The sequence below is a fragment of the Scatophagus argus genome, chromosome 5 (genome assembly GCF_020382885.2).
Source record: "Scatophagus argus isolate fScaArg1 chromosome 5, fScaArg1.pri, whole genome shotgun sequence".
NCBI classification, from domain to species: domain Eukaryota; kingdom Metazoa; phylum Chordata; class Actinopteri; family Scatophagidae; genus Scatophagus; species Scatophagus argus.
In genome coordinates, this window is record NC_058497.1 from 625,200 (window position 1) to 651,756 (window position 26,557).

General features: G+C 41.0%; 2 protein-coding genes across 3 annotated transcripts in view; one reads left to right on the top strand and one right to left on the bottom strand.

Annotated features, from left to right (window-relative positions):
* The window catches only part of efhd1 (EF-hand domain family, member D1), a 33,577-nt gene extending 22,844 nt beyond the window's left edge, over positions 1-10,733 (bottom strand). The window contains exon 1 of one of the 2 annotated variants that reach the window (XM_046388079.1): positions 10,282-10,733. In XM_046388079.1, the coding sequence (XP_046244035.1) occupies positions 10,282-10,565 (284 nt within the window). In that variant the 5' untranslated portion in view covers positions 10,566-10,733. The remainder of the gene's footprint in view (positions 1-10,281) is intronic. The other variant, XM_046388080.1, reaches the window with a different exon arrangement.
* A 577-nt stretch (positions 10,734-11,310) lies between these two features.
* Positions 11,311-26,557, top strand: part of nlrx1 (NLR family member X1) — a 43,029-nt gene continuing 27,782 nt past the window's right edge. Inside the window, exons 1-4 of the mRNA XM_046388069.1 lie at positions 11,311-11,597; positions 12,472-12,523; positions 22,544-22,656; positions 23,745-24,138. Of these exons, the coding sequence (XP_046244025.1) occupies positions 12,507-12,523; positions 22,544-22,656; positions 23,745-24,138 (524 nt within the window). The 5' untranslated portion in view covers positions 11,311-11,597; positions 12,472-12,506. The remainder of the gene's footprint in view (positions 11,598-12,471; positions 12,524-22,543; positions 22,657-23,744; positions 24,139-26,557) is intronic.

Sequence of the window (26,557 nt, forward strand, 5' to 3'; positions counted from 1 at the left end):
CAATCCCAATACTTTTGTGTATATAGTGCATGTGCCAAATCATTTTTTGTGTCACCAGCAAGACAACATAGAACAAAATCAGATCAAAGACTTCATGAAAAGCCCCACTCCTAGCAGATACCTTAATCCAGAGATACTAACCTGGTTGTGAATAAATTAGACAGTGAAAAACAGCTCATCTTTAATTCTTAATCCCATTTGAATGGTACCCAATGTCTACTGTTGACATCTGCCTGTCATTCCTCTGTGCACCGACTATCGGCGGGGTGGTTCTCCCTACGGGCCGAAATTGAAATTGAACTGATAGGATAGTGATTTTCAACAGCACATAAAAAATACATGAATGTTACAGCAGTTCATTATAATTTCAGTCTTGTGAAATGTTAAAATCATATTGAGGCGGTAGCAAAAGTGAAACTAAACAGTTGGGATTTTGTTTTGCTTATCTTTTTAGTAATGTCATTCTCATGTTGTTAACTGTTTTCCTGCCTGTACAACATCCATTACACGTCTGCCCGTCCTGGGTGAGGGATCCCTCCTCTGTTGCTCACCCTGAGGTTTCTTCCATTTTTTCCTGTTAAAGGTTTTTCTGGGAGTTTTTCCTTAGTCGATGTGAGGGTCGAAGGGCAGAGGATGTTGCTGATGTTATGTTAAGCCCTTTGAGACAAACTGCTTGTAAAAATGGGCTATACAAATAAAGACTTGACTTGACTTGACATTTCTTTTCTAACTTACTATGCTACATATAATAATCAAAGACTGCTACATGCCATATTAAGATGACCATCAATCGAGCGCTCGTCAGGCTGAGGCAGCGGGGATTACGCACAGCGCTCCCGTCTATTCACCTGGCAAATCCTCGGTCCCTAGCAAACAAAATGGAAAAACTGCTGCTTCTAATCTCTAAAAACTCTGACTTTCGAAACTCCGCCGCCCTGTGTATCACTGAAACCTGGCTCAGCGAACACATCCCAGACGCTTCTCTACAGCTACAGGGCTTACGAGGGGAGGTGGAACGCGCTTTTTTGTCAACGAAGGTTGGTGTAAAGATGTCACAGTGTTAATGAAATCATGCAGTCCTCATCTTGAGTCTCTAAACTGTAAACCGTTTAATTCACCGCGGGAGTTCTCGTTCATCTTAGTCAGTGTTCACATTCCACCTCAGGCCTGTGTAATGGAGGCGTTACAACACCTAGCTGACCAGGTATCAGAAGTTAAAATAGCAAAGCCTGTAGTGAGGACAATTAAGAGATGGACAGCTGAGTCAAAGCTGAAGTCACAGGCCTGCTTTGACTGCACTGACTGGAGTGTCTTGGAGGCTGCAGCCACAAACCTGGACAAACTGACTGACACTGTGACATCCTACATCAGTTTTTGAAGATAGGTTGAAAGATTTTCTAATCAACTTCCTTTCTTTAGAAAAAGGGAATAAATATCCCTATATTTTTTTACTTTGTATATTTTTTACTTGACCTACCTGCACCTTTATTTTGTTGTTCTTGTGCTGTTGTGAAGATGCAAATTTTCCCAGTGCAGGACTAATAAAGCCCTATCTTATCTTACCTTATCTCGTAACAAAGTTCAAAGTTTAAATGCAATTTTAAAGTTGAATGGTACCTAAAATTTTGAAAAGATGTTTGACTGGAGTGTCTAGCTGAAAATTTGAATAAGTAGTGAGGGTTTTTTAAAATGCACGAGAAGATGGAATTTTTAAAAATTAGGTCCATTAATTTTAATTGGAGAAATTTTCACCAAAAACGTAATAGTTCAGACATTTTGAATTATATCAAAATTCTGAATGATAGCACACATTCATCTCAACAGTCTTATATTTGAATTATTTAATATGTTGAAAAAAGTGAAAGGAGTTAAAGGCCAAAAAAAGAATAAAGAATGTTGAAGAACAGCTGACATTCACGTCCAATCATAATTCGTTTAATAACAGACTAGTATTTCTGGTGTGGACTGGTGAAGGTAGCAACATTTAAATGACCAGTCACACACACATCCCTAGTGCTCCCACATGGCACGTGCGACATTGACATTGATCACCCTTGTAGAAAGCCTATAACTAAACCATCATCATGCATGGTGGGTGGACACTTCTCTGTTGAAGACCTAATCAAGGTGTGATATGACTATACTTAAAACCCACACTATGAAACTGCTGGAGAACAAAGAAAAAAAAAGTTTCATGTCAACAGCTACAAGATATAGCAATTTTGAATAACATTTAGAAACAGATGGGACAGGACCTAGAACGTTAAATACACAACTTTTTATTCTTTCTCCTCTCAGAAACAACTCCTGTCCTGCAGGTTACTTGTTTATCATTATTTAGTTTATTTTTATTTAGATGCCTGAGCTTTTGGTACAAAGGAAATCACTACTTACCCATTCTGTCCCATTCAGTTCAGGTAAACTTGAGCTTTCTGATTCAGTACAAAAATGTATTTTCAAAACATGGGGTAAATATGCTGCAATTTGTCAATGACTTATTAACATAAACTTAAAAAAAAGCAAAATTTCACAAGAAACAGCCAGGATACATGGGCAAGTCTGTAAATCCTCAACTTGCTCTTAATAATTCAAACTTCTTCATCAGAAATATGCCTTTAAGCCAAACACTCTCAGAGGAAGAAAACTGGGGCACCAGGCATTGGATGCCCCATGAGAATGTGGACTGCGTGAATGGGATCAGCACAGAAAAGAAGTGAGACTAAAGAGATTTGAGACGGGGGACTGAATCTCTTCAATTCAGGAGGTTAGCAACAAGGTTGTGTTGACATGCCAAGGGTGAACTACGGAACAACACTATCTACTTATTATTCATGATAGCCTGCTACAATCCCAGCCATCTAAATTCTCCATGTGGAAAAAACAGAGTGACAATTCAAACAATGAAGACAGTGGCAGTCAGCATCACCTGATATACCATCAACATAAACTAAGATATTTTGACAAGACGAGAATGATTTCCCCATATGAATGCCACTGGAATAAGCACTAGACAGAAACTTTTACAGTAGAATTTATTGTTTCACAGTTTCAGCAGTCAATCTTAAATCACACGGTTCACTTCACCAAATAAACTCTACATGATCTACAGTATAAATAGTATAGATTAGGGGGAACAGTGGTGCCATGAAAAATAAAGTCAGCCTTTGTCCTATCCACTGGGACCAGCTTGGGGGAGTAGCATAAAATAAGAAAAGCCTGCCTTGCTGCTTTTTGGCTATTAGGAGTCCAAATCCTATAGCTTGAAGTTTGCAGACGACACAGCAGTAGTGGGACACATCAACAACAACGATGAGCTGGAATACAGAGAGGAGGTGGAACACCTGGTGCAGTGGTGCAGAGAAAACAACCTCTGCATCAATGTGACAAAGACCAAGGAGATGGTGGTGAACTTCAGACTGGACTGCACATCGGAGGAGTAGCTGTGGAAGTGGTCTCCAGCTACAGGTACAGGTGTGCACATAACCGAGTATCTCACCTGGAACGCCAACACTCCATCCTCAATAAACTGTTACCGGGAGATTTGGTTTTGGCAGACTGTGGATTTAACATCGGGGATGAAGTTGGACTAATGTGTGCCGAGGTGAAAAGCCCATGCTTCACAAGAGGACATGCTCAAATGGACCCATCTGAGGACACTCAGAATTTCCCTTTGCACGCTCAGAATTGAGGCATGAATATAATTCCATACTGTCAAACCACATCAGAATGCTGCTGCATGTGTACCGACAAAATCTCATATTAGTGATCATATTTCTCTGTACTGGCTGTTTGTAAAATTCAGAACACTGTATGCTCCCAAGATGCAGGGTTACTTTTAGTTCGTAGAGTCATCAAAAGTAGAACAGGAACCAAAGCCTTTAACTATCAAGCTCCCTTCCTTTCAAATCATGGTTTCAGTCCAGGAGGTTTAAGAGTAGACTTAAAACTTCCCTTTTTGATAAAGCTTACAGTTAGGGCTGACCTAGACTGACCCCTGGTTATGCTGCAATAGGCTTAGACTGCTGGGGGATCTGCCATGGTGCAGAGGTTCTCTTTCATCCTCTGATTATCCTTCCATACACATTTATGTCCTATCAATGTATGTCACTAACTTGACTTCTTCCCTGGAGTCTTTATGCTTTCTCGTCTTGCATGTTCCCATGGATCGTGTCTGGAGCTCCTGCTGTGGTCCTACCTGACACCAACGGCTGTTATTACCACCTGTCATATTTCTACATTATTATTATTACTACTATTACTATGATCGACTACTATTACTATCATCATTATTATTGTTAATACTGTTTTTGTTTTTTTTTAATAATTCCAATAATCTGTTACTGGAATGATTAAATCCTCACCAACCCCCCAAACTAAAATGCATTTTTTTATTCGCCTCTGTCACCAAATGCTTGCTCGTGGGGGTTTTGTTGTGTTAAATTAAATTAAATGAAAGAGTTTGGTCTAATTGGAAAGTGTCATGAGAGAACTTTTTCTTTGATTTGGTGCTATACAAATAAATTGAATTACATCATACTTTTTTTTTTCAATATATATGAACAATTTTCTAGACATTTCTAGATAATTTTCTACATCATGACACATCTATGTAAACAAGAGCTCTGTCGTTTAATTTGTTGCATCACAAATCACACTCTGTCCAGCAATATGTTGTATATGGCAAGCAGTGTGAAAGGGGAGACAGGACAATATTAAAAGCGAAAACAAACCCTTAGCATTCCTCAATTACTGAGTGACTGATGGACCAAATTGGAGTTTATTAGTGTTCTGTGCAATTTTTGGTCTGGTTGACAATTTGTTGTCCCATGACAGCTCCAGATTTATTTCTGAACAAATATCAAAGAAGTAAAGTAATTAATTCAGGCTATTGATGAATTGTGAACAGTTCAATTAAGCCTTGTCAATTCTTCATGTAAAAACAATAGGTTGGCAATGTAGGCTGCCTCCAAAAGATCACTGCCTCCAGCTCAGCTCAATTCAGCTGTAATAGCTTGGTTTCAACCTGTAGAGGTCAGTCACTATGCATACTTATAAGATAAAGATAAGATGAACTTTATTGATCCTCCCGCAGTGGGAAAATTCACTTGTCATGGCAGCTCACAAGAATAGAATAGAGTGCAAAAAGTGTGCAAAAACAATTACAAAAAATATAGAGATAATAAATTAACAATTTACAAGTAAACACTGTACAATATACAGCTACAAGTCTGCATAAGGGAGGAAAAGAAGGCTAGACTGTTGAGTTGTACAGTCTAACAGCAGTGGGAATGAAGGACCTGCTGTAGCTCCTTCCTACACTGAGGGTGTAGCAGTCTGCCACTGAAGGAGCTGCTTGGATCCTCCACTGTCTGATGCAGAGGGTGAGAGCTGTTGTCCATGATGGATGTCAGCTTGGCAAACATCCTTCTCTCACCCACCTCCTCCACAGAGTCCAGTGGACAGCCCAGGACAGAGCTGGCCCTCCTGACCAGCTTGTTCAGTCTCTTCCTGTCCCGCTCCATGCTACCCGGTTCCCAACAGACCACAGCGTAGTGAATAGCAGAGGCTACCACAGAGCCATAAAAAGTCCTTAGGAGGGGCCTGCACACTCCAAAGAACCTCAGTTTCCTCAGAAGGTGGAGGCCCTTCTTGTACAGGGCATCGTTGTTATGTGACCGGTTCAGTTTATGGTTGAGGTAGACACCCAGATACTTAAAACTGTCCACCATCTCAATGTCCAAGCCCTGGATGTTCACTGGGGTAAGTAGTAATGTTCTTCTCTAGAAGTCAATCACCATCTCCTTCGTTTTACCACAGGTGGTTGCGCTCACACCAGTCCACAAAGTCCACGATGACTGACCCATACTCCGCCTCATTCCCCTCAGACACACAGCCAACAATGGCTGAGTCGTCGGAGAACTTCTGGAGGTGACATCTGCTGGTGTTGTAGGTTAATTGCTAAGAGGAAAGGTGAGAGCACTGTTCCCTGGGAAGCAGCCGTGCTGCAGACCACCACCTCAGACACACAGTTACGCAGTCTTACATACTGTGGCCTGTTGGTGAGGTAGTCGATGATCCAAGCAGCCAAATGTCCATCCACTCCTGCTCTCTCCAGCTTCCCTCTCAGCAGCACTGAGTTGAATTGTATTGGATGCACTTGAGAAGTCAAAAAACATCTCACAGCGCTCCCAGCACTCTCCAGGTGAATCAGCACCCGGTGCAGCAGGTTGATGACAGCGTCGTCCACCCCAATGTTTGGCCTGTAGGCAAACTGCAGCGTGTCCACAAAATGGAAAATTCAAATACTTTCCACTAAAATGTCAAGATTTGGACCTGAATCAATCAGTAACACCACTAAATATATATATTTAAATTGATTAATTGATTTTCAGCAGAAAAAAGTGGTTTAAGGGTTTAGTTACTCTTTAAAATGATCATTTTAGCCCAAGAACCCAAGCACATGTGTTCAACTTGCATATTTAATTCAATTGCATTCATGTTTTCTGATACTTGCAATGAAAATTTACAAATCAAGTCATGCACACTTTCTAATCTATGGTATTGAATTTTACTGTGCTAGTGTTATTAAAATTATATTTCAAGCTTATATCAAGTTTCATGTCTATCAAACGATAATATTTTGCTAAATTGCAATAAAGTGTGGCTAATATTGCTGTTTAAATACTGAAGTAATTTAATACTTAATTTGATTTGACTGAAAATTTCACACTTTTGCAATCCTATTGCTACCCCTAAATGCAGGTCTAATATTCACTTTTAGCAGGTTTGTTTGTGCCTGTCATGCTTGCTGCATCACCATTTAACTGTGTCATTATCAGCTGTGTTCACTGGGAGCTCCCAGCTGGGCAGAGTCATCCAGTTGTAGATCTACACAGCAAGTTCACTAGAGTTAAATTGCAATGTTAGGTCAGTTTAGAGTGAAGTGTTGAGGTTCTGGTGTTGGTTCAAATAAAATGAACTTTTCGCTGGTAAGAAAATATATATTGGAGGAGTAACACGATAGAGTTAACCATATTTAACACCTATAAGTGGTACTTCAAACATCCGAGCACTTAGGCAAATATGCTAGTTGAGGAATTTGACAGCCGCCATTTTCTTTCCCTCGCTTCAAACATGAAAAGGAAATATTGGTGATTATCACACTACTGGTGCTCATTGAGCCATTGCTATTTTGCATTTAATTGTACTTATGTTGGATTATTGTTTAAACCGATTTAGACATGATGAAACTCATGACAAATGAGTTACCACCATTGTTTACTTGCAGGTATGCAGATGCCCATCAAGCATAATGGCTCATTCATTTTAAGACCTTATCGGCTACCATTAAGCAGCTAAACTCTTTTGAAAAAAAGATTTAAGCAGTTTGGGTCAAGCAGAAATTTCATTTTTAATCATTCTCTCCAAAAAGTGTTTCAGCTGGGTTTTTGTCTGCCTGTTCAGTAATTTAAATAAACATTAATCAATTCATATTACTGAATAAAACTGTTTGTGATATAACTGTGCTACACTAGCTTGCAAATTCTAATATAAAGTCCTTCAGGAGCATGTTTCAGTTGTAAGGGAGTCCTATGGTAAATGCATCTATATCATCAATGTTAGTATGCAGGCTAGTATAAGTAAGCTTACAGATGAAGACAAGTACTGTTTGTTTCAAAATAGATTGAGGAAACTTCATTTTCATTGAACTGCAGATATAGTTACTATTTGTGGGCATTGCCAAAAGTTAATTTTATATATTTTGTGCACAGAACGCCGGGACCCATATTAAGTAAAATCACACAAGTAACAGTTAATGGCCAGCTATTTACAGGTGGACCTGTTATATCTGATTAGTATTCAGTTGAAGATTTATGCAGTAAGAGAGAAGCTGGCATAAAGGGATCATTATGTGTGCTTCAGTACGTCTGAGGTATGTAAAGTTCCAGACCTGCCAGGCAACAAGAGAATGTCTGCATACCCACCAGCTTCAGTTCCAAAAAGGATATTTGGTTCAGTTAAAGATCATTTGTCCATTTGTGTGGAGTGAAAGTTTCTTGGTTGTTATTTATTGGTATTTATTGTTCAGGACAAACATTTATATATAATTTAAACTCGCACTAAAGGAACCACCAGTGAAAGAGAAATCATCCTGCAGAGGATGAAGGAGACCTATGAGTATAGACAACACCTCATTCACAATCGGGGTGATTCGCACTCCATACTCTGAGTGTGTCCAAGACACTAAAGAACACTGAAGAGCTGGTAAGTACTGACATCTTTTACTGTAACTACAATTTGTAGCTATAAGATTAGTATGTCATCATCACAAATGTATCAGCTGCAAAGCTTCTTGAGAAGGGTCATACATCCTATAGGAAAGGTGATCAGAAAACCAGACAGCCCCACCCCAGTGCTCCAGAGTTTGCTGAAGTTTGCCACAAACCAGTACAGCAATGAATCCTCACAGGATTACCCAGTTATTAAATTAAAGGCCACATGAAATGACTTTCACTATATCCTGTCAAACACAGTACTTAAATGTGACTTAAACAAAACAGATGATAAATTAAGATGATTCTTGTGGCCCACAAACCCTAAGACGTCCAAGGGTAGTAGATTAAATGACATGGAAATTAAGTTTTGAAAGGAAAGAAACTCACTTAATTTAAGGACCTTTTTTTACTTCTTACAGAGTGGAACAGTGATATCAACTCCTACCTGAGTTGGTAGGATATGCAGAAGCAGCAGGAAAGACGCCATATCACTGTTCCATTCTGTCTAGTTAAAAGTAGAAAAAAAAAACACTGAAGATCAGCATTTTCAAGGTACCAGTCAGTACTGTGTGATTTTAATTGGGGAATTGGAACAAAGATGATATTATGTTGTAACTTGATACGCAATTTTTCCCCACAGTCATGCAGGAGCATAGAAGAACACCTAGAGAACCAGGACAGGCAATGTCACTGATACCTTCTTGCTTCTGAAACTATGAACAGGCCAATCAGCACTTACTACATTGTGATGATGTGATGCCAGTAAACCACATCAATGGCAGTCTTTGATGAACTCTTTGCTTTGAATTTGAACATTCTGCACTAAGTCTGTTGCAAAGAAACACCAAATAGCTGTTGCCTATCACTGGAAATCATTTTCTGCCAAAGGTATTTTTTGTGTTTCATTTGTGCCTTTCTCAGTAGTAAACTGAGACTACATTTGTAGAGCATTTTCATGTTTCAGTTCTTACACCTTATGATTTGTGATACTTTACTCATTTATTATTTATTGTCATGTTGTGCCAGAGAGCTGAGATAAGGCAAGCTACAGTTATGAGCTATCTCTTGTTTTGGGCAGTATTGTAGAACGTTACCGTAGAGGGTACAGTGTAATGTTCTTTAATTAAATGTGAAGTCCGAGTTACAGAGAACATAAAAAAGTTTTTTTTCATCACAGTACTTTTTGGAGTGATTATTGAGCATGGTGAGATAGTTAAACTAACAGATTGTACATCTTAACTCTTAATTTGGGCATGTTTAAGAGAAACTGAAGGACATCACCCAGCATTACCTGGCACAGTGTTAACCACTTAGTTAACACAGTGAGTGAACTTTCAACATCAACATAGTGTTCTTGTCATCCATTGTGGAGTTAATATTTTACACTATACAAGTTTGTGAGGTCAGACTGTTATAGTGTTAAAATGTTAACTCTTTCAAAATTGTTAATACTTAGTAGTGGTTCCCATATAAACCCCGAGTGAGTGCTGGTTTTAAATCTGAGAGTGTTAAACTTGCAATTTCAAATTTTCAGTGTAGCTGCATGGCAGGTGGCAAGGAGTGCTAGTTTCCTATCCAGTATCTTCCTCTGTGCGCTTTTTGAGTTCATGTCCAGCAAATGTGACAAGCCCTGTATTACAGTACAAGGCAGCCAAAAATGACAACTGACCGATTTTGCCCACCCCACCGAAAACTGACTGTGAGCTCAAAAGGCTGTCATCCGATCACAACAAAAACAGATGGAGAAAACATACAAGCAAGACGGACTAAATGTCAGTTTATAGTGCAAAGGGCCTATCATTAGCCGTGATTGATACTGTTTTACTGCTGAGTGACAGCCGGTGCTTTCACCTGAAGGCTTCGCGTCAGCAGCAGCAGCAGCAGCAGTTTAATCTCATCAACAACAAGCTCATTCAGATCCAATCCCCACGAGTGCAAGTAGATATGTCGGACCTCTGCCCATGTGTAAATGGACAAACAAGAAAGGCCATAGTTCCAGCCTTACCGTTTGAACACCGTCTCCATGTCCTTAATCTGCTTGCGGGAGAACTCCTTGAACTCCGTGTACGGGTTGAAGACGCGGGTCGGTCGGGGAGCAGCGTTGCCCTCGTTGATGTCCAGTCTGCGGGTCAGTTTGACGGACAGCTCGGAGGGCAAGTCGCCGCAGGCTGCCTCGGGCTCCTGTGGTTTTGATCGAACCGTGCTCTGTTCAGATTCTGGCCTCGGCTCAGCCTGCTGTGTAGCAGCCAGGCGCGACTGTAGCTTCCTAGCTAGCTCTTCAGTTGCCATGCTGAGGATGCAATACTGCTCAATTTGGCTGACAGAGAGAATAGTGCCTTATAGTCGCTTCAAGTACCACGGACGGTTCCGGTGGAACTTTGTCAGAATAAGAGTAACCTCTACAGCTGCTGGCAAGACTTTAATTAGCGTTCCAAATATACATGGTTGTCAGTGCCTAGTTTTTGGAGCAAACCGTTTAGAATGGTGTGTTTTGGTTTTTCATTTTGAGTTTAAAAAAGATAGAATAACGGCAAAATGTTGGCTTGAGAGTCACCTCATCCGTTAATGCTCTGCAAAGTGAATGCAATGGGCTAAATTAAAATGTAATTATTTCATTTAGGCCAATTAGCCTAGTATTTTCAGGTGAAAATATATTTAAATTGTAGCCATATTTAAACTTTTTCTCGCATTCATGTAATGCTTTTGTTCACCAGTCTCCACTATTTATATAATTTGATCGATTAATATATTTTCATCTTTTGTCAGTTGCATTGTTACATTTATTGTTACATTTATTAACCTGGTAAGCACTTAAGAAGAAGGTTGATTGATTGATTTTTGTGTTAACGCTCACATACATTAGCTCAAGAGACTGAAAGTACTCTAGCTTTATAGAGTTTTTACTCTGAAACAGTTCTTCCGGACGTTCAAAACCTGGTTCGATTTTTTTTGTCGTTGTTGTTTAAGTATCCAGGTCGACCTGCGGGCCCACGATGGGCCGCTCCATCCTGCTTCTGATTGGATACTGGCCGTTGCCCTGTTAGGTTTAGGGTGAGATGGTTGGTTAAATGTTTAAGGTTAGAAAAAAATATCAGTGGCAGAGCTAATCAGAGGCACGGTAGGCGTGTCGTATGGGTGAAAAAATAGCTTCTTGTCCCCAAACCGGAACTGGGCACGGAATTAACGACAGAATATGTATTTATAATTTAGTGAACAGATTGATTATGGGAATCAGCAGAATGAGCTAAACTAAATGAATTAATCTCTATTTCCGGACACTGTGACCGACCGGAGACAAGGACGCAGGACGAGGAGCCCTTGGTATGCCACTGTGCTTGTACATTCCGTAACAAGGCATTTCATACTAGGCCCATCTGTAACTTTTAGCTAGTTCAAACTCTTCATTGTTACATAGGTCTGTGTGACGCTAGCTGGCACGTTACTCTGGCTGAGTGCAGGAACGCTACATTTTGTTACATTGTTTCATTTGGCTGTATACCCAACCTTAATCGCTTACATTCTACATTAGACCAGAGCAGTCCTTCTGAATAGCAGGCCTAGTATGGCCCTTGATAACCTTCTTATTAAAACAAAAAATGTACTTATATCATCGACAGTCTGTTTTTCCTGAAGAATCTGCCTGCCTGCTCTGCATCAAATAGAAATCTTCACTGGATGTATTAAGGAAAACTGTATACCACGTTGTAAGATGCTGCCCCATTCAGTAGATTGCTTACTGGTTGGTTACTGCATGTCAAGTAATGCTGAAATACAGTGTGGCCACTACACTAAAATATCCTCACTGGCCACCACTCTTCTTGGAAGGCAAGCACTCATCCCCTGGAGCCATAATAATTCATATCAACTTCCACACAGATCTGTCCAGTACTTTCTGATGTATCTTTATCTTAACCAGAGCACTGGATGAAGAGACTGACCATTGCTTGGTGAATTACTGCCACCAACTATTTGTTAGTTGTGTGACACTTTTAGCAGATATGCACATCATCCCCCTCCAAGCTATTAAGCTAGCTAATCTATGTGCTTCCTTAAGTGCCTGTATGAGATACAAACAAAACAGCAACCAGCTCATCAAATGCTGCATATTACTACCAGTGTTCAGAAACTCTACAGGGTACCTTTATTTTCCCTTTTGCATAAGTTATGTCACTCATACGCTAACTGTTTTTCACAGACCAGTCCCTGATACAGTGGCAGCAGAACAGAAGGATGAGCCCACTGCACAGGTGGGTGACAACACTATTATTGATACTGAGGCTCAAAAGTCAGTCACATGCATGTCTGACCAGTGACTGACTCAGGATTTGTCAGTGATATATGGTATAACTATGCTTGAATACAATATTCAGACATTCAAGTTTTCAGGAGAGGGTAATAATTCATACTATCCAGATTCCAAAAAAATTGTGATGCTGTGTAAAATAAAAGTTAAACAAATTGGGATAATTTGCTGTTTCTTTTCTATATATACTCAATTAAAAACAGTGCAAAGACAGTATATTTAATACCTCGAGAACTTCATTTATCTTAGGAAATAAATACTTACTTTTAATTTAATGCCAGCAATGTTTTTCAACAAATTAGGACAGGGGCAGCAAAAATTGTTGTTTGGACCATTCCACAGGTAAACAGGTTCATGGGCAACTGCTTATAGCATAATAATTGGGAATAATATTGATTAAAGTATTATCCATAATATACAGTAGGATAATGTTTTTTTAACAATATCTTTATTGTATTTTAGTGTACGTATTAGCCAGAAAATACTTTTATAACCCCCCCTCCACCCAAAATGATATGAACAAAACATAACATAACACTGTTTCACTCTCTCATTCTCGCATTATTAAAGAAAATAAATGGAAAAATAAATAGATAGGACAAATAATAAAAAAAACCATTACATTAATTAATTAAATATGAATGTATGTGGTACCACGAGATATACTACTTTGTGCTGTATAACAGCACTCTCAACTATCGTTGACATTAAAACATCCCAGACCCAGAATAATAATACAATGATACAATGCAGCCTACTGAATTTGTCCTACACCTCCTGTAGATAAATAGATAGATAGATAGATATACTTTATTGATCCCAGGCTGGGAAGTTACACAATATCGTATTTAAACTCTCCGATATCTGCATTGTCAATGAATTGTCCAAAGGGTTTCCAGATACTTTCATATACTTCCACTTAGTTTTTGAGAATATATGTTATTTTCTCCAGGGCCATACACTGTGCCATAGCGGTAAACCAAGCACCTATTGTAGGTGGGTCCACCTTTTTCCAGCAAAGAGCTATCATTCTTTTGGCCTGTAGTATTACGAAGTCTATAAATCTGTGTTTCAATTTAAAGTTTGCTGGGCACAGGTTTAGTATAATTAGCCTGGCGTCAAATGGGATGTTCAAGGATAAGATAATCTTAGTGTTATTAATTACTTCTTCCCAAAATGCTTTAATTTTGTCGCATTCCCAGATGCAATGTACAAACGTCCCCTGGGCCTCTCTACATTTAAAGCAAATATCGATTATATTATATTTGTTATGTATGTCTCCATCACCCAGTTATACTGAAGAAGCTTTAAGCTAACGTTTGCCGATTGCCTTTAGTCCACACATATTTCTTTCTATTCATCTTCAGATATATTCCTGATTAGCTCACCATGTTTCTAGTTCGGGAATTGATGATTCAGTAGTGCCGGATGTAGGCCAGTTGTAGAATGCTGATATTAATCCTTTATTATAAACTTTTTGGTAATTAGTTCCTCTAGAGAAGAGATATCTAGCATATTCACTGAGGAAATGAAGCTTCTTAATTGTAAATATTTGAAGAATGCTTTCTTGGTATATCGTACTTGGAAAAAATCTCTTCAAAGGACATTAAAGCTCTCTCCATATATAGGTCGCCTACTGTTTTTTGGGGGGGTTTTTTTGTCACTTTTTTGCCCATAATTGAAAACCTGCATCCAACCTGCCTGGTTTGAATAGCTGAATAGTAGTTGCTGCCGTAATTCTGAGGAGTCGTTTGAAATGGCACTCAGTTCCACATCCAGGCTGCAGATGCGCTCCTTCACTGTGTTGTGAGCTGGATTACACCACCGGTTGTTAACAAGCGCAGCAACCCCGCTCCCCCTTTGTGCTTACTGCTTGTAGTGCAGTCTCTGTCCACATGGACCGTATGGAAGCCCGTTAATGTCGTATTGTCATCGGGTATATCCTGGTGCAGCCATGTCTCCGTAAAGCATATGAACCTGCACTCCCAGTATTCCCTCTGACTCTGAGACAGTGCTGTCAGTTCGTCCATATTATTCGCAAGTGACCTCACATTTCCCATGACGATAGAGGGGAGACACGGCTTAAACTTCCTAGTCATAAGCCTCCGTTGTTTCAAAGCCTCCCTCCTCCGCCATAGCTTTTCATTTCCCCTGCATCCTCTATGAGTCTTGATCCAGCATTCAGCAGAGATTACTCTTGGTGTTTTCCCTGGAGCGGTGGCTAGCTTCAGGTCCATCAGCTGATCCCGAGTGTAAACAATGCAGGCAGCAAGAAGTTGCATCGCTGCACCGAAAAGTAGTAGTAGTTTAGTTGTGAACAAAAACACAGAAAAGACCCACAACTTTCCTGGCGTTTGGTGGGTAGGAAAAAAGTGTAGTCCAAAGTAACAGAAAGAAGAAGAGTAGCATAATATAATAAAAAACAGTAGAAAACAGTGAAGAAAGTTGGGAGCATCTGTAACAGGATGCATACATATCGATGCATGTGCATAAACAACAATTACAGCCATCATACCCAGTCACGCAATACAAGACAAATCAGCTGCCAACCTCCTCGGTCACAGGCGCGTGCTCCTCCCGGGACCAGTAAGTGCAGTTCATCATTCACAGCAGATCTGGCGAAGTATTTAAGGCTGTTAAGGTTCGACGGCCATCCTGAAAATTATTGGACCTGGAATGCATCTTTCCTCATTTCTATGGTGGACTTAAATTTGACATCTAGAGAGCAGCTTGATCTGCTGTGTAAATGGCTTGGATCAAAATCATCCGAGCAGGCAAAGAGGATACGAGCAGTCAACATTCATGATGCAGCAGCAGGTGTAAATATGGTATTGCAAAGGTTGGATGATTGTTATGGATCCCCGGAAGCTACAGAAAATGCACTCCTTTAGAAGGTAAATGGTTTTCCAAAAATGTCAAATCGAGAAAATCAAAGGTTGAGAGAGCCGAGAGACATTCTTTTGGAGCTTGAAGCAGCCATCTTCGCAAAGTTTGTTTGTGATCAAGCCAAAACACTCAACGACCCAAGCTTTGCTGCACTCACGGGTGGTTGGAGCATGGGGAAGTCAGAGCATTCCTTTCGACCAAATGTAAAAACACCTATTTCTGTCAAAAAGTCTCAGAGAACTCTGACAGTAGCCATAACGGCCCCTCAGAAAAAATTATGGTTGATCCGGACAAGCAATGTCCGCTCCACAACAAACCACACCCCCTTAGGAAGTGTAGTGGTTTGGATGAGAGGAAAGCCTACCTCAAAGAGAAAAATATTTTCTATAGGTGCTGTGCATCAACCAGCCATTTAGCCAAATACTGTGGTAAAAATGTTCAGTGCCGAGAATGCAATGGTGATAGACGCCCCTCTGCACTACATCCGGGGCCGGCTCTCTGGATATCTGAGACCTTCTTAACCGAAAGAGATCAGGGCGGAAGAGACCCCTCAAACTGTCACATTGAAATGCACCAGCATCTGTGGGACTACGGTCAGAGAAAGATCGTGCTCTAAAATCTGAGTTTTTTGAGCTCTTTGGTAATGCAGAGGGCACAGCAGCATACACCCTGAAGACTTGCTTGGGAGTCATTGAAACCACAGGCCGAAAAGCTAACAATTTCATCATAGAGTCATTAGATGGTAAAACTCACATCCCACTCCCCACTCTAATAGAATGTGAAATGCTCCCTGATGACAAGTCGGAAATCCCCACACCTGAGATTGCCAGACACAACTCAAGCAGGTTTTGGACAGGATCCCAGCTCTAGATCCCTCAGCAGACATCCTCATCCTGCTCGGCCGAGACATACCATGGGCACACAAGGTTCAAGAACAATGCAATGGTCCCTACAGTGGGACAGTAGGAGAAGTCTGCCTTGGAAGATCCCACAAATTGGATTGTGCAATGTCTACCGAACTAATGTACTGAGCAATGGACGTACATCTTTGTTTGACCCTTGCACTAACAGTCTCCACATCAAAGAGAGGCTTGAAATTCCAGTACATCAATTTCACTTTCCAAAGGCTAACATGTCGAAAGACCTGTTCGATGAAAAGAAAGCCTTGGAGAAAGAGTCTTCCAGGAAACACCACATGACGACAAGCCTGCCATGTCCGTGGAAGGCAAACCTTTTCTAGAAATAATGGACAAGGACGTCTTCATGGATGACTCAAATAGTTGGGTGGCGCTGCTACCTTTCAGGGAACCAAGGCGCAAACTCCCCAACAATAGAGTGCAAGCAGTCAAGCACCTTTTGACATTGCGCCACACACTTGCTAAAAAGCCAGACATAAAAGAACATGTTTGCTTTCATGGAGAAAATCTTTGAGGCAGGTCATGCTGAACCAGCCCCACCACTCAGTGGGGAACAAGAGCGTTGGTACTTACTGATCTTTGGAGTTTATCATCCGCACAAGCCAGGACTGGTACGGGCAGTGTTTGACTCAAGTGCCAAGCATGACGGCGTCTCCTTGAACGACATCCTGTTGAGCGGCCCTGACCTAAATAACACACTTTTGGGAATTCTCATTCATTCTTTCATAAGGAATCCGTGGCAGTGGCAGTGGCAGTGGATATTGAACTAATGTTCACTAACTAACTAACATAACTAACTAATTCTAACTGTTTCAAAGTCTGCCAGGAACATCGCTACTTCTTACGTTTTCTCTGGTTCGAGGACAATGACCCTGCCAATAAGATCACAGAGTACCAAATGACTGTACATGTATTTGGCAATAGCCCATCTCCCGCTGTTGCCATATACTATTGGCAAGAACTGAAAGACCTTGAGCTAGGTGTGGATCCCTTACCCCTGCAGAGAAGTTTAAGTCTTAATTGGCACCTTCAAACTGACAGCTTTACCTTCCTTGTTTCTAGAGATTAGAAGCCATTTACACGTAGTATTCTCTCCACAGTCAACAGCATATTTGATCCGTTGGGGATTACGGCTCCAATAACAGTACAAGGCAAGGCTATAGTCAGAGAACTATGCACTGAGCAATATGGATGGGATGACCCAATACCTGCTGAAAAGGAGACACAGTGGAAGTTTTAAAAAAGACTCATTCAAGGCACTTGAGCAGCTTCACATACCAAGACCTTACCCACCTGTTTCCTTTCTCTCCACGCAGCAGAGGGAACTATGTATCTTCTCTGGCACATCCACTACGGCCATCTTTGCGGTGACCTACCTCAGAGCAGTCGACGATGGAGGAAACAGTCATGTAAGATTCTGTATGGGGAAATCTAAATTAGCACCACGTCACTCCCATACAGTGCCTCGTCTGGAGCTTTGTGCAGCCGTGCTCGCAGTTGAGCTAGCTGACGTGTTAGTGGACGAGCTAGATGTTTAACATCCACACAGTGACGTTTTACACTGACTCTAGCGTTGTGCTGGGTTATATCTACAACGCCATGCGGAGGTTCTATGTGTACGTTGCTAACAGAGTGTTACAGCCCCATTGAGGTGGAAGCTAGGGGAATGCTGGTGGCTGTAACACCTCAACCAAACAATTTGAAGGAGTCCTTGTGGTGGAGAAAAGTAAAACTGCTTTTATTTTCATTCACCAAATACAACTGGAACAACAGAAATTAACTCTAAACAAATGTGGGGGAGAATTGGGAGTGAGTGGTTGTGCCAAAAGAATCGAAAACAGTACAAAAAACTAGGCCTAACTACACTTAACTGCTAAGAACAAAAGAACAAACAAAAGGCCTACCTGTCTCTGATCTAAAAAAAAAGACTTAAATAAATTAAATACAGCGGGTGGCACCAACCAATAACCCTAGTGTGCATTAACAAAAAACCACTATGTGCTGCACAAATGTATAGAGTACCCCAAACTCACCTACTCTGCCAAAATCTCCCACCACATACTTTTACCTTTAGTTTTTTTCTGCTTGACAAACACAGACCAATGTCCAGCGAGAGAGAGAGCGCAGACAGGTGTGCTGGCCTATATATAACCATGTCCCTGAATGATGATTGGCTAGATGTAAGTTCCAATGAACCAATCAGCAGGGCAGCCCGGCAGCACAGGTGGATCCACTCACAGCTGATACCTGTGGAACACAACAGGGAACAAGAGACACACACAAACCTGCCTGCATGTAACACAGAGTCACAAGCATAAGGAAGTTATCATAGCACAGAACAGTGGCACTTTGTCAGTACAGAACACAATCCTTCAGACCATGGAACACGACCAGTACCAGCTGCACTTTTAGGAGATACAAATTGATTTTCTTTTCTCAAAAAGAATGACAGAGTGACACTTCCCCACCCTAAGTCCTTTGAGCTGGTTGAACCAGATGCGGACGCAGATGTGCGCCCATTGATTGCAACCTTTGCGACGAAAACTGCTGAAACACTGCTTGGTTCACACAGATTCGTATGCTTTTCCAAGTGGAAGATGCTGATGCGTGGAGTAACCAAGCTCATTCAGAAAATCAGATCCTGTGCTAGATTTCCCGAGGGAGATACGCCAAAAGTAGATGAGCTTACGCACGCAAGAACAGTAATTGTCCGGACCAAACAGCATGAGACCTTTAAAATGGAGATGAAGAAACCTGTCCAAAGGAGAAATTGTCTCAAAACACAGCCCTCTCAGGAAGCTCGATCATCATCCCTAAAAACATCCATATTGCTAAGTTGCTGGTGCAGTATTACCAAGAAAGAGTCGTATACCAGAGTAGGCACATCACGGAAGGGGCCATCAGGTCCACTGGGCTGTGGATTCTAGGAGGGAAAAGACTGGTATCAAGCATCATACATACAGGTCTTGTTTGAATAACTGAATGACTTTCATTAAGTCCACAGTATAGGGGTTTTGCATGTTTATACTGAAGTTGGTGAGGCTAGCCTGCCGTGAGCATGCAGCATGTTCTTTGTCCAAAATGGTGCCGTTTTCCTTGTTAGGGTCTTCCGTAGCCGTGAGCTTGTCCCTTACTAGTTTTTTGGGCATATTTAGTATAGTGTCCTCTCTAGGCTTTAAAATTGTCCATGTCCTAGCGATATTTAAAGTTTTGGCAAAGGGTTTTTTTGAACGGCAGTGCAGCGCAAGAAACGCATGTCTGTTGGAACCCTTTCTCCATCAATTTCCCTGTCAAATCTCCACTCCTTGCCCAACAAAATGGATGAGTTGCTTCTTCTCAAGTGCATTAACAAGAATTTGCCTACATTTTTGCATGTTGTCCTTTGTTTTATTAACACCTGGCTCAGTGAATCTATTCCTGGTTCTATATAAATGAAGGTTAGTGTCACAGTTCACACAGTCACAGTCACAGTCACAGTTCTGCCGAAAAGCACTTTTCATGTATTGCAAGCCATATTATTCACCATGGGAGTTTTCATCATACAGCTTAGTTTTTGTTTACATTCCACCCCAGGATAACATGAATGATGCACCGAAAATCCTAGCTGATCAAGTAACTAGCTTGGAACAAAAACATACAGACTCACTTTTCATAATCCGTAAGGACTTTAATGTTCACAGACATTTTCAGCACAGTGGACTGGCACGTGGAGTCATGCCACGTGCCAGTCCACTTCAAATCCTCCACCACAGTTCCAGTCCCCAAGAAGCCGAGGATCACTGGACTTAACGACTTAACGTCTGTAGTCATGAAGTCATTTGAGCGCCTGGTTCTGTCCCACCTCAAGACCATCACAGCCCCCTCCTGGAGCCCTTGCAGTTTGCCTACAGAGCCAACAGATCTGTAAACGATGCAGTCAACTTGGCTCTTCACTTCATCCTGCAGCATCTGGACTCCCCAGGAACCTACGCTTGGATCTTGTTTGTGGACTTCAGCTCTCCCTTCAACACTATCTGCCCAGCTGTCCTCCAGGACAAGCTGTCCCTGCTGAACGTGCCTGCTCCCATCTGCCGGTGGATCACTGATTACCTGACAAACAGGAAACAGCATGTGAGGCTGGGGAAGAATGGCTTGGACACCCTTACCATCAACACCAGTACCCCCCAAAGTTGTGTATTTCTCCCTCTACAGCAACTGCTGCACCTCCAGTCACCAGTCTGTCAAGCTGATTAAGTTTGCAGACAACACCACCCTCTTCGGACTCATCTCGTACGGGGATGAGTCTGCCGACAGGAGGGAGGTGGACCGTCTGGTGTCCGGGTGCCACAACAACAACCTGGAGCTGAACGCCCAGAAGACAGCGGAGATGATCATAGACTTTCTGAACCCCCAACCCTGACAGACACCCCCGTCTCCATGGAGACATCACCCAGGGCCTCAAGTGGGAGTTGACCATCAGCTCCCTCATCAAAAGGGCCCAGCAGAGGATGTTCCTCTTCAGCTGAAGAGATGATGGTTCAGTTCTACACGGCCATCATTGAGTCCATCCTCACCTCTTCCATCACCATGTGATACACTGGGGCCACTGCCAGGGACAAGCACAGACTGCAGCGTGCTGTCTTCTCTGCTGAAAAGGTGATTGGCTGCAGCCTTCCATCTCTCCAAGACCTGTACATCTCCCGGATTCGGAGGCGCACAGGATCACAGTTGACCCTTCTCACCCTGGACATGGCCACAAGAACAGCTTCTTCCCCTCTGCTGTTGAACTGTTGAACACCAACTGATTAACACACTGCTCTGCATTTCAGCTTAGTACAGTCACTGTTCTATGCTCCTGTCATGATCGACTTGCTGAACATTTACACTGCTTACTTCACTTACATGCACTACTTCTACTCTGTACAACCCCACTCTTGTATTACCTCACAGAACCATATTTATTTATTTTACTTTATTTTATTATTATTAATTACTCGTTTTTGTGTTTTATACACCTATCACTAAAGCAAATTCCTAGTAATGTGAAACCTCTTCACTTACATGGCAATAAAGACAATTCTGATTCTGATTCTGTTCATCAACTTTCGTACACTTGCCTCGTTCAACTGCCATGTTCTGCAATCCCACCCCCCATGGCAACGGCTCTTCCCATCAGCTGCAACTTCCCCCCAGCGAGACAGTGCACTCCATCACATTTCAAAAACAGCTCAGAAATGTCTCAGGGACCACAACAGTGGCCTGCAGACTCTCCAGATTCCATCCTGATTGAGAATCTGTGGGAAGCACCAGAATAAGAGGGAATCCACCCTCTCACCCACAATGCACAGGATTCAATGGTCTGATACCAGTGACCACGAACTACCCCCAGAGTTCTTGTGTCCCTTCCCCTGACAGGTCAGTGCTGTTTTGGCAGCACAAGGGGAACTGCACAATATTTAGCAGGTGGTTTTAATGTTGCCACTGATCAGTTTATATGGTTAGGCATGCTCCAGTCATGTCAGAAAATGCCACATAAACACACATTTTACTGGTGGAAATTCTCCAGCCCCTATGATTTCATCCCTGCCAATTTCAGATCTTTTCCGGCACCAATGTTGAAGTTCTGAGCTATATCTCTTTGAAAACTTTATTGTTTCTGGGTTACATGTTGAAGCATATGTTTCTCTTTTAATGCTGATTATACGAGACAGCAGAGTTTCTTTTAATCATGCAGCTTAACATTAAATGTGAGTAAATTAACATTGGGTACATAAGTTGATATTCACTACATTATGGTATATTCTGTAGAATAGAGTATATTTCTGGTGAATCTACCACAACAAATCCAACTCCTGAATTTTGCTGATAACACTGAGTTCATCAGACTCATCTGTGATTGCAAAGAGTCTACATGTTGGCAGGAGGTTGAAAGGCTGTTGCTCCGGTGGACTAAAAACTACTTGAAGCTAAACATGCTCAAGACTGTGGAGATTACAATGGATTTTAGGAGGTAACCCTCAGCATAGCTCTCTTTCACACGGTTTGAATAAACCACATTGTGAGGAAAGTGCATTGTTTACAATGAAATTGAAGGAACCTTTCTAGCACTGAGGTTTTGGATCCTCCAAAGATTGTGAACAATTCCAACTGAATCAACTTGTGTGATGTGTTGTGTTTTCTAGACGGCTGAGTCAGCTGCTTGGAACATGGAAGTGGAAAAGCATGGTGGAGTTTACTCAATACCCAGCAACTGGCCTTTACTGCAGCACCTTCTGCTCCACCACTTCAGAACCAGGTGCACAATTCATTTGGTATTTGGTAATCGTGACAACGCACTGCTTTCTTTTCTGACGACAAAAGTCAAAAGCTTTATTCATTGTTACTAGAATTTCACAGTTTATATTTCATTACAATTTCATTCACTCAGCAGTCAAAAGTTGCAAAGTACAGTCATAGAAGTGGCCACAGTGATTAGTTTTGTCTGTGTCATGCACGCACAAGAGGATGCGTATGTGCAAACATATGGGCAATGCAACATACATTCCTCCTACCAGTTTCGCCACCATTTGAAGACTAAAGGAGTCGCACATAACGTGTTTTGGTGAGGAATACAGATGGTCAGTTTTTTAATAGCAGAAGCACAACAACAAACTCAGAGTGGTAAGTTGTGGAGTTTGTTCATCTTTGGCTTTAGATGGATTACATTTATAATTTACCTTTGTTGGGACCCTTTATTGCACATATATAATGAACAACATAATGAATTGTTTGCAACTCAGGTCACATTATCTTCACTTTGTATGCCAGTTAGTTAGTTGTTGCTAGTTAGTTTAGCATTTAGTGAGATTAATTTCCAAACAGACATAGCAGTACAATACACACTACAGAGTGCAGCACCATGAACAGAATCTAGTTACGCTGCATGGATCTTGCAGTAGGCATACTAGAATTTGCTTCCTCAGTGACTTAAGCAACAGAAACACTGAGTAAGAGGATGACCAGAGGAGAAAAAGGAAATGGAAACAACCCAATAATTTTGAAATAAAATTTCAAAATAATGGAATACATGGATATTTGGCATTATTTTTGGTAGCAAAATAAGATTTATTTTGGCCTGTTAGTTGTTTCTGTTTCTGTACAATTGTAGGGCAAACACTGTTCATGTTGTAAACAGTCTATATAAAAGTCATATATATGCACACATATGTATACATATACATATGTATACACATATATACATATGTACATGTATATGAAAGAATTGTACGGTGCTGTCTATTTTAATGTTTTTTTGACAGAAGTGCAGATTTTGATTTGTGGGAAGTAGAAAGGCTGGATACATACACTCAAAGTGTAAGACCACACCTTTTTTGTCTCTTATAGTAGAACCCATAGAGATCCATAAGAGGAAGCTCTTCTTGTGGTTCAGCCACCTTCCTCAGGAAGAGAAACAGTTTGGTGGTTGCTTCAGCCCAGAGACCATGCATGTAGATCCACTGATCCTGGAAAGAAAGGCTGAAGAAGTTGGAGGACTGCTCAGCTCCCCTCTCCAAATCCAGACCCCCTCAGGCCCCTCTTTGACGGTGGAACAGCTGTTTGATCCCACTGATGCCTGGAGTGTGGGTCGGGGACTCAATGTGTTACTATACGGAGCTGTAGGAACAGGGAAAAGTACAGTTGTCCGAAAGCTGGTGCTGGATTGGTGTGCTGGGAGCACCCTGAGCCACTTTAAACTGCTTATTCCTTTGTCTTGTGAGGACCTTGGCCAACTGTCAAAGTAAGATATCTTTCTCTTACTCAGCAGCATTTTTAATAGCTGTCTTGTATCATAAATATGTAATATGTTGAATTTAGAATCGTGTTACATTATGCATTTCCCCCAGCGTCACAGCAGTTGCCACACCGCGATTTGTCATTATTATCAAAAGACTTCAAAATCAAAATTCAATGCATGACAGATCTGTTCAGGACACCAACTGATTATTTTAATGATTATTTTATTTTTGCTATTTCCATGAGCAGTTTTTTTTATTTTGTTTTATTTTTATCCTATAAAATATTCTTTCAAAATTTGTGAAAATTTGGTCATCAGTTTATAAAGCTACAGAAAAATATTTTTTCAAAAATGAGACATTTTCAGAGTTTGGCTTACACCAGCTTTTGAAATAGGTGCTCAATGCAAAAGATATAGTAAATGGTAGTAAGTCCAATGAAAACACCCAGTTTAAACAAATACCCCACAGACATAAAATCTTTGTCTACAATCTATCTGAATGGTTCAACACTAGCAGCCAGCCAATCAGCCACCACCCTGTTCTTGCCCAGGATCAGATGCTGCCTTGCTTTGATGAAGAGATGTTTTTATCAGGGATGGAATCTATTTCAATGTTGCCAGTCTTTAAACCTCATTTTACTTACTCTCTCAAAAAGAGAGAGAGAGTGAGACTGAGAGGGAAAGAAACCATGCAGAGTGTGCATATGGACAAGCAGAGAGGTCAAACTAAAACTTTTTTTTTGATAATTATAGGATGTGATTTGGGGCAAGAAAGCCTTAAAGGACACCAAAATATGTAACAATAACAAGCCTTAAAGATGTACTAAAATGTAAAATTCACATAAACCAAGTTCTTTATAAATGTTTTATTTAACCACTAATTACACACACAACTAAAATACAAAGCATACAAATCAGCAAATAAATGCAACCATGAATAAAATCAATTAATAGAGCACTGACCAATTAATATATACATGAATGAATACAGCACAGATGATCAATGACAACCAGCAAAAGCTGTGGAAAATAGCAAAGTGTGTTCATTCAAGTGGACTTCATTAACCAGTGAAATTAGCTCAATACACCATTCAGCAGCCAAGAGCTTGTGAGGAGGCACAATGAATATACTTGGCCCAGACAGATCCACAGACAACGCCATAACCTTCCTGCTGCACAAGACACTTTCCCACGTAGACACTAGGATGGGGAACTATGTGAGAGTGCTGTTTGTGGACTACAGCTCAGCATTCAATACCATAGTCCCCTCCAGGCTGGTAACCAAGCTGTGTGATCTTGGACTGAACTCCTCCCTGTGCAGGTGGATCCACAGCTTCCTTACTGGCAGACAACAGGTGGTACCAAGGTTATAATAGTTTTGGATTTTTCATTATAGTTTAGTTTTAGTTAGTTTTGACTTTTTTTTCTCTAATTCAGTTAGTTTTAATTAGTTTTTAGGGCGGGTTGGCTAGTTTTAGTTAGTTTTCATTTTTTACTAAGTTAGTTTTAGTTTAGTTTTTATTAGTTTTAGTATTAGTTTTAGTTTTTTCATACTTTGGGTCATTTGTCAGGTGCAGGATTCAAAAAGATCAGAGTAAGTATTGTGTAATAAAACTCAACAGAAGATACCATTTAAAAATGTATTCTGTTACTGTTTAACAACCAACCGTCCACAACAACCATAACAGTCCACAGGATAGCAGCCTTATGTGCAAAATGAGTGTAATACTGCTTCTGGGGTTAAATACAGTGCCTGCCTGGTACAAATCAAAATAGCCAAAAGACTAAAGACACACATGAACAAAAGAATATAAACCCATTTGTGAGACACAAGTCACATTTATTATAATAATTACAATGCCTTCTGTCCAACATTGGTTCTTTGGCAAAAGAACTAGTTCAGTATGGGGCACTAGAAATCCAGTTGTTGTTCAAACATAACAAACAAAGAAACCCTTATTTTTTAACAATTTTTTAACATTTTTCCACAACTGTCACAACTTTTGACATATAATGTAATGAGATCCACTCTAACATCAACGGCTTTTTATCAGCTATCAGTGAAGAACAAACTGGATGACATATATATGGCATATGTTTCCTTTACGCTGGCATCATCACACGTGTGTGTGTGTGTGTGTGTGTGTGTGTGTGTGAGAGAGAGAGAGAGCAAGAGAGTGATGTGTGTACTTCAGTCAAGCAAAAATTTCTTGTTGATCTTGAGGAAAACACGCTGCTCCAGAGATGTGGTTGTTCTGTTCCTCAGGCCAGATGACAACAGTCCACACACTGAGAAGATGCGCTCCACAAAGGCTTGTGAGGCAGGGGCACTAACGAGATCTAGTGCCACAGGGGCAAGTTTTGGGTAGGCAGCCTCTCTTGATCTCCAGAACTGCAACGGTGTCTCATTAAACACACCCTG